Here is an 8833-nt window from a genome sequence, read left to right on the forward strand (position 1 = left end):
AGGATTAGGGAAATCCGTGGAACAGAAGGAAAGGAGCCCGACTTCTGAACCCGGCTTCTGGGTCGCCAGGTCAGAGCACCTTGACTCCACCCAAGCCCCGCCCACTTGCGTTGATTTCTGGGAATCCGTCCTCTCTTCCCAGCATGCAGTGCTCCAGACGAAGCCAGTCCCGCGCCAAGCGCGCGATCTGAGAGCCTTTCCCGACGTTCCTTGCGCGGCACCTGGCGACAAAATGGCTGCCCGAGGGAGACGGGCGGAGCCTCCGGGTCGGGAGGCGCCCGGCCCGGCGGGCGGCGGCAGGAGTCGATGGGCTGAATCGGGGCCAGGAACGTCACCCGAGAGCGGGGACGACGAGGTGTCTGGCTCAAGTCCGGTGTCCAGCGGTGTGAACTTGTTCGCCAACGACGGCAGCTTCCTGGAGCTGTTCAAGCGGAAGATGGAGGAGGAGCAGCGGCAGCGGCAGGAGGAGCCACCCCCGGGCCCGCAGCGACCCGACCCATCGGCCTCCGCCGCGGCGGGCCCAGGGAATCCGAAGAGGAAGGGCGGCCCAGGCCCCACGCTCAGCTTCGTAAGGAGCCGCGGGGGTGGGGGCGGGCGCCGGGGCCCGTGTTGGCAGGGGGAGTCGGGCCCGGGAAGGGGCGTCATGGTCCAAAGCAGCCCTCCGTCGGGACGCCCGGACGGTCCCGGTCGCTTGCTGAGAATGTTGAACCTGGATTCCGGACGAGAGGTGTTCCTGGGCGTTAGTGGGAACACCCAGATCTTACTCGCGGAACCTGGGAACCGGGAAATTGTATTGGAAGCAGCACTCTGGGGATAGGGGACCTTAGACGCTAGGATTCCTGTTTGTTTTGTACCCAGACTTTGAATAGTGGGGACCCAAACACACAATTTGTGGGAAAAGGAGGGTACAAATTCAAATTCCGAGTCTGCTGTATTCGCTAAACTCAGACCACGGACCGTAGCCGGGCGTGGTGGCACACGCCTTGCAATACCAGCACTCCGGATTCAAGAAGACCGAGGATTCGAAAGTGAGATCCTGCCCTAATTAAACAAAACCAACCAACCAACCACCACCAACAAAATGCAAATCACCGACTTTGTGGCCTTAGGAAGATCAGTCGATTCCTTTCTATATCTTTTAACTACTGTCGGTTTATTGAGCATCTTACTTTGTGCTGGGTTTTCAGTGTTGAGTTTGACAGAAAACGTTTGTTTAGAGCCTGGGTTGCCTACCCTGTTTTTCTGTAGTTCTAAATTATTGAAATTTCACCTTTGGATGTGAGAATATTCCTTAGAAAATTCAGACTCTTACAGAAAGAACGAGACCAGTGGTTCTCTATTGGGGACAACTCTCTTTACCCTCATTGGTAAAGTCTGTGGACATTTTGGTTGTTAAAACTCATAAGAGGAGATGCTAGTGACATCTATGGGTGGGCACAGGGATGCTGTTCAGTATCCTACAGTACATGGAATAACAAAGAATGACCTAGCTGAAAACGTCATGAGTACCAGGTTGAGGAGTTCTAGGTTAAATAATTGGATATATAATTTTTGTTAGTTTTGAGCTTGCTTTGTCTCAGGTGTTGAGTTAGAGGCCCTGTAGTGGGAAGGAAGAAATGTTGGTTTGAAAATAACAGATCGTAAGCCAGGCAGTGGTGGCGCACGCCTTTAATCCCAGCACTCGGAAGGCAGAGGCAGGCGGATCTCTGTGAGTTCGAGGCCAGCCTGGTCTACAAGAGCTAGTTCCAGGACAGGAACCAAAAAGCTACGGAGAAACCCTGTCTCGAAAAATCAAAAAAAAAAAAAAGAAAAGAAAAGAAAAGAAAATAACAGATCGTGGGTCAAATTCTGAACTCAACTGTGTGGTTTGGGGCAAAACTTTAAAGAGTTTCTTTTTCTTTAGCTCTTAAAAGGGTGTATGAGCCAGATAAGGTGGCACATACATGTAATCCTAGCACTGTGTAGGTTGAGACAGGAGGATTGAAGAGTTTGAAATCAGCCAGAGTTACATAGCAATAACCTGTTTCTAGAAACAACACGAAAAAGTTGTGTTTGTGTGACTGGGTCCAGTACTGTGTTCCTGTAACCTCAACTATTCTGGAGCTGAGACTGAGGGTCTAAAGTACAGAATGAATTCAGAGCCAACCTGAGCAACTTAGTGAGCCCCATCTCAAAAATAAAAATGAGATCTGGAGATATAGCTCAGTCGTAGATTACTGCGAATGCTTGAGAGCCTAGATTACATCTAGAACTACACGAGAACAGGTGATGGGGGATAGTCACAGCAGTAGCTGATGCCTCAGTTGAAGGGTGAGGACAGGATGATGGCTTGGACACCCCCCCCCTCCAGTTAAAGGGAGAAGATGGGATACCAGGGTTGAAATCCAGAGTAAAACTGTTCTTAGAGGGAGTAGGAAGGATCTGGGTTGATGTGACAGTCAAGAATAGAGGCTGAAATCTTCTCCAGCAATGGGAGCAGCAGTAGTGGTACTATTAATCCATATGCTCATGGCTAGCCATATAGTTATACCTCTAAAAAAGCCAGGCCAGATCAGGGCAGGAGAATTAGGGATGCGTTGTGGTTCAGGGTACTCCCACTGGCTTTGTATCATCTTACCCTGAGCATTGCTCTCTTGTTTTGCAGTGTGTTCTGTCCCTCCCAGAGACTTGTCTTTAATCTCTAAAATGGGGTAGTTATTACCTTTCCAATAGCATAACTGAATGTGAGAGCAGATAACATGGCCACAGCACTCTTTGTGTTGTGTATAAGGCTTGGTATATAGTAGTACTCAATAAAGGTATTGCTACCTATCTGGTCCCTGCCAGGACAGGGGGAGGCCTGGGCAGAAAGAGTGAGGACAGTGCCACTCCCCAGCAAGGTGAGCACTCCTCTGCCCCCTGGGAGGGTAGTCTGGGGCCCAGGACTGCCTGGGAATGGCAGCCCAGGGCAGGTGCTGAGTCGAGTGTGCTCCTCTCTGATTGCTGCGCAGGTCGGCCGGCTGGAGGAGCTGGGCGAGGCGTCGCTAGGAAGGTGTAGTGGGCCTCAGCACCGCCAAGGGCGGGCCCGGCTCCTGTAACCCTTGCAGTCTTCTGTCCCTTCACCCAGGTGGGCAAGCGCAGAGGCGGAAACAAACTAGCCCTCAAGACGGGAATAGTAGCCAAGAAGCAGAAGACGGAGGATGAGGTGAGTGGGCTGGCTAGGGGTGCCACCCCAACTGTCTTGTCTTTCCAGATTCAGGCTTTGGATGGGTGGGTCTGGTAGGGTGGGAGGTCCCCCAGATAACCTGCTTCTGTTTATTTTCACCTCAAACCCAGGGCATTTAGGGGGACATTAGGGATGGGTTAGCTGTCTCATTGTGTTCCTGACTCTTGTCCCAGCTGCTTCATCATCTGTCTTCCAACTGGTCCTCCCCTCTTCGACCCCACAGGTATTAACAAGTAAAGGTGACGCATGGGCCAAGTACATGGCAGAAGTGAAAAAGTACAAAGCCCACCAGTGCGGTGATGATGATAAAACTCGGCCCCTGGTGAAATGACCCCTTCCTGGGTGCTCACTGCCTGGGACTCTCTGCGATGTACATAACTATTTAATGCGGTAATGGCAGCGGCCTTCCTGGAGGACTGATACACAGAAGGAAACCAAGGCGCTTCTCGTGGCCGCAGACCATTCTCCAGGACTCTTTTTTTACCTTGAGCACTTGCCTCCTGAGACTTACTAGACCAGTGGTTTACTGTCCCCTTTCTTCCCACCACCTCGCTTTCTCTGGCTCTGTCTGTCTCTTCTCGCTGTCTCTCCTTTTAGCAGTCACTTCTGAGAAGTAAAGAACCTGATTTAGTGCTGGAGTTGTGTGCTCGATTTGTCATCTTTGCGATCTCCAAGCTAAGACTTTGCCCACTAGTGGCTACCATGTCTACCAGTGCTGGAGTGGAGCCTTTGTGAAGGGCAGAGGGGAAGGTTCTGTAGGCAGGGGCACATGCCGCCCGTCTTATACTCAGGACATCTTTCTTCCTTTTTTAGTAACTGTGACACTTAAAGGCCTGTCTTGTTTTTGTTTTGAGACAGGGTCTTAAGTATACAGGGTTTGCCTCCTGCCTTGGCAGCATGGTATGGACTTGTACTACCTTCCAAGTCTCCTCACAGTCTCAGTTTAGCTGTGACTTGGGGTGTACTTAAGTGTGAGTGTGCTTGCCCAGAGCACGTAAGGTGTGTTCAGTCTCCAGCACTCCACATTTGTGCAGTGCACTAATTTTACGTTTTGGTTAATACAGAGCTGCTATTTTATTTATTCCCCAGGTTGTAGTAATATGGAGCGGCAGCGGGGCTACGTCCCCAAAACCCCAGCCGCCTGCCCTGCCTGGCTAGCTTTACCCGAAATAATTACACAGACACTGTATTCTTTTAAACACTGCTTTGGCTCATTTCTACCTAGCATCTTCTAGGCTAACTCTCCCACCTGGACTAGCCCATTTCTTATCATCTGTGTAGCACCGGTCTTACCGGGAAGATTCTAGCCTAAGTCCATCCTGGTTCGGAGCTTCATAGCATGCGTCTTCCCTGGAGCCGGGAGCATGGCGGACGTCTGCTCCTGAGAGGAGAGCTGTGGAGTCTGACCTCACTTCCTCTTCCTCCCAGCGTTCTGTTCTGTTTACTCCACCCACCTAAGGGTGGGCCTATCCAATGGGCCTAGCAGTTTCTTTATTGCTTAGCCAATGAAATCAACAGATTGATATGACACTCCCACATCACCAGGTACTAACTAAGCATATATGCCAACGCTGTTCTGGATTCTAGGGACCAGAGCTTTAAACAGCCTACATTTTTCTCTGTTGTTACAGGAGACAGATGGGAAGAAAAGGCATGGCTTTTTGGGTGGTGACTACTAATAAGGATAGAACAGAGGCTTGTTGCAGAAGGGGATGTCTGTTTTAGACCACTTTAAATTTTTGGTTGTGAGCAGAGCCTTTAATGGCTTATATATCTCTCCAGCCCACATGTCACTTTTTTGGTTGCTGTTGTTTTTTGTTTTTTTTTGAGACAGGGTTTCTCTGTGTAGCTTTGGAGCTTGTCCTGGAACTGGCGCTGTAGGCCAGGCTGACCTTGAACTCACAGAGATCTGCCTGTCCCAGATCTGAGTGCTGGGAGTAGAGGAGTGTGCCACCACTGCCTGGCCATATGTTCCTTTCTCCCCCCTCCCCCATATGTTCCTTTATTTTTACGTGTTCAGTTTTTTGCTTGCATGTATGTCAGTGTACCACATGCATACCTGGTACCTGTGGAGGCCAGAAAAGAGCAGCCGATTCCCTAGAATCAGAGTTACAGCTGGTTAGTTATGAGCTGCCATATAGTTGCTAAGAACTCAACCTGGGTTCTATAGGGGAGCAGCAATGCTTTTTAACAGATAAGCCATCTTTCCTGCCTCTTTAGGTGACATCAAAGTCTGGAGGGAAGGAGGTGAGAAGAGGAAGTGTCTTAGTAGAGATCTCAAGACACTATATAAGGATAAGTTTTACAGTAGCAAACTCTGATGGTTACTGAGGAAGGACAGATAGCTGTGGTCCAGGAATGTTGAGGGGTGCCCCAGCCTTTCGTTAAAGCAATCTGAAGGCACTGTGTTCATTCATTCACTCAGTTAACAAATATGATGTAGGAACTGGGCATGGTGACTCATGCCTTTGATCTCAGTGCTTGGGAGGTGGAGGCAGTGGATTGGGAATTTAGGGTATCCCTTGTCTCATGTAGAGTCTCCCCAAAACCACATATAAAATGTAAAGTTGGTTAGGATTGACAGATTGGTAAGATAACATTTGCTCTAGATTTCAAAGATGGCAGGACAGTCTGTGGAAGGTCCTCCAATGCAGAGGTAACAGCAGGTATAAAGACCTAGGGGTCATAGGTCTTCAAAAGAGGGGTTGGGTGGGTTAATGATAGGGGAGCAAACACAAGCTAATGGGGTCAGCTGTGGCTGTATCCTTGGAAGCCAGCAGCAGTGGATCTTAAACACACACAGACACAAGTAGGTCACCGCTACAGCAGCTTGGCCTCTATTCTGGAGTGTGTCAATAAGCAGGGCGAGTTGAAATCCAGGCCTTCTCATCGCAGTCTAGCCAGATGTGCAACCTAGGAAAAGCAAAAGGAAATTCAGGTACAAGTTTGGGTGAGTAACAGCCCTCTTCTGCTGCTTTTTGTGCCTGTTAGCTGTTTCTATAGATCACTTATCCTTTTTAAAATTGATTTTTTTTTCATTTGTATGCCTATATTTGCCATATGTATACAGATGTGTTAAATCCCCGGGAGGTGGAGTTAGAGCCAGTTGTCAACCACCTGTCAAGGGTGCTAGGAACTGAACTCTGGTCTTATGGAAGAACATTTAGTGCCCTTAACCCCTGGGCCATTTCACTACTCCATCACTCAGCTTTTCCATGGCTTAGGTCTTCTGTCGATTTATTTTTGGTCATTTGAGACAGGTTTTCTTTTTGTAACCCTGACTGTCCTGGAACTCACTATGTAAACCAGAAAGGCCTTCAACACAGAGAGATCCACCAGACTAGCCTCCCAAGAGCTGAGATTAAAGGTGTGTACAAACACATGGCTTTATGGGAGGAGGCCCTTGAGACAGGGTTTCTGTGTGGTCTTGTGCTGTCCTGGAGCTTACTCTAGACCAGGCTGGCCTTGAGCTCACAAAGATTCCTGCCTCTGCCTCCTGAGTGATGGGATCAAAGTGTGTGCCATTGTAATCCGGCCCCACACCTGACTTTCTTTTGTCTTATTTTTAAAGATACGGAAGCATTTTTAAATTCAAGTTGTAAAGAGCCAGGACTGGGGTGTATCTTAGTGATGAGATCCTCATCACTACCAAAAGCAAACTGTGTGTGTGTGTACACACATACACGTGTATATATGTGTGTGTGTGTATGTGTGTGTGTATATCGTTTATTATTAAACTGCCTTCATTGGTTCGCTGAGAGAAGTTAGCTTATGTTGTTTACAGGCTGTATTCTACAGTTCTGGATGGAAACTATTTTTTTGGTGCATGCTGGCAGGCACACTAACATTGACCTACATCTTGGAGGCCTTGTTTAAAAATTAGACTGAAGCTGGAGAGATGGCATACTGGTTGTATTTGCTGCTCTTGTAGAGGGGTTTGGTTCCTCTGGAGCTGTTGTTGCAGGTGCTTCCTTGTTGCCAGATTGTAAGTCCTGGGGACTGAACTTGGGTCCTCTGCAAGAGCAGTGCATGAGGTTTCTTTCCAGCCCTTGCTACAGTTGTTTTTAAACTATACGTGTGTGTGTGTGTGTGTGTGTGTGTGTGTGTGTGTGTGTGTGCATATTTCTACTATGGCACACATTTGGAAGTCAGTGGACTTCCTTTAGTCATTTTTCTCTACCATGTGGGATGGAACTCAGGTTGTTTAGTGTGGTGGCAAGTACCTTAATCTGTTGAGCCATCTTTCTTTCCAACCTCTCCTAGAACACAGTTTTTGAATGACTGCTATGGAACCCAAGGCCTCATCTGTGTTAGGAGACCATTCCAGAGACCATGAGTAACTAACTACACATTCTAAACACCAAAGTGTTTATGTTCTCCCTTCAGATTCAAAGTTGAACGCAAGTTGAATGCTTTTAGTTGAACTCAAGTAAATATTGGGTGCCTTAGGCCACTCTGAGAATTGCATAGGAAAATACTGTTTGGAAACCTCATGACAGGGAATAAATGATAAAGATGGGAGAACCCAGTATAGTGGTGCTCAACTGTAGTTATCCAGGAGGCTGATGTAGATGGTTTTAAGACCAGCCTGGGCAATAAAAAGTACACCGTATCAAAACAGCAAAAAACAGGCCAGGAAACTTGTTCTGATCCAAAGTCTCTTGTGGAAAAAGGGAAGAGACTGCTACTAAGCTAGTGTAGTGGTCACTCAGGAGGCTAAGGCAAGAAGACTGCAAGTTGGAGGCCAGCTTGGGCAACACAGACCCTACCTTAGGAAAAGAGATTTTAATAAAGGGCCAGTGAGATGGCATGGTGGATCAAGGAGCATCCTAAAGACCTGAGTTCCTAGGACCCACGTAGTGAAAACCAGCTGTGCAAGTTGTCAAACAAGCCATTTGAACACAAACATTTAAAAAGTACTAGTCTCCATTCTATACTCTCTCCACATGGCCTCTACCTGGAGTCAATGCCCATGTTTGATCAAACATTTCACCCCCCACTCCAAAAAAAATGATGAAAAAAAAATCCCAAAAGTTAACCTTTCCTGGGTGGGGCCTTCCAACTCAGAACTGTGAGGGTGCAGCCCAGCACCGCGAATAAACCGTGTGTGGCGTCCTGAACGCAAGGCACCTTGGGACTTGTAGTTTCAAGGGTCACGGATGTGTATGAGTAGTCGCGGGACAAGAGGAAGCTCTGCGCATGTGTATGCGGCTTGCTGCACGTGTCTTTTAAGGAGGGTTTCTGTTTATAGTGAGTTCAGCTAATCTATTCGGGAGCTTTCCATTGATTCTCTCACCCGAGCCTAGTAAAAGAGGCTCCAGTTCTTGCTTTTCATAAGTGAACGCTGTCGGGACTGATTGTGCTAATGAAGTGTTCTAAGTTGTTTCTCTTTTCCAGTTGAGGCTTACCTCCCTGTCCCTCATCTGAAGGTCAATGAAATAGGACAGAACTCGGTTGTCCTTTGGGATTAGAGTTCTGGTTGGTTTAGTAAATATTGGTTTAGTCATTGTGCGAAGACAACGAAGGGCAGTTTCGAGCTGTGCTAAAAGCCAAAATTTCAAAGACTAATTTACGACCTGTCAGCTAAATTTATCGTGGATTATCTCTAATGTAACAAAGTATACACTA

General features: G+C 48.0%; 1 protein-coding gene across 3 annotated transcripts; it reads left to right on the plus strand.

Moving 5' to 3' along the window:
• The first annotated feature begins 156 nt into the window (after positions 1–156).
• Trir (telomerase RNA component interacting RNase) lies at positions 157–3843 on the plus strand. 3 transcript variants are annotated; one of them, XM_075976744.1, is made up of 3 exons: positions 169–568; positions 3107–3184; positions 3429–3843. In XM_075976744.1, the coding sequence occupies exons 1-3, from the start codon at positions 233–235 to the stop codon at positions 3534–3536; spliced, it is 522 nt and encodes a 173-aa protein (XP_075832859.1). In that variant the 5' UTR covers positions 169–232; the 3' UTR covers positions 3537–3843. The 3 variants fall into 3 exon arrangements, with proteins under 3 accessions (XP_075832861.1, XP_075832860.1, XP_075832859.1); XM_075976746.1 differs by lacking the exon at positions 3429–3843 and having other exon boundaries at positions 157–545; positions 3107–3183; XM_075976745.1 differs by lacking the exon at positions 3429–3843 and having other exon boundaries at positions 158–568; positions 2991–3130.
• Positions 3844–8833: the final 4990 nt, after the last annotated feature.

This window comes from Microtus pennsylvanicus, chromosome 6 (assembly GCF_037038515.1).
Source record: "Microtus pennsylvanicus isolate mMicPen1 chromosome 6, mMicPen1.hap1, whole genome shotgun sequence".
In the NCBI taxonomy this organism is placed as follows: Eukaryota; Metazoa; Chordata; class Mammalia; order Rodentia; family Cricetidae; genus Microtus; species Microtus pennsylvanicus.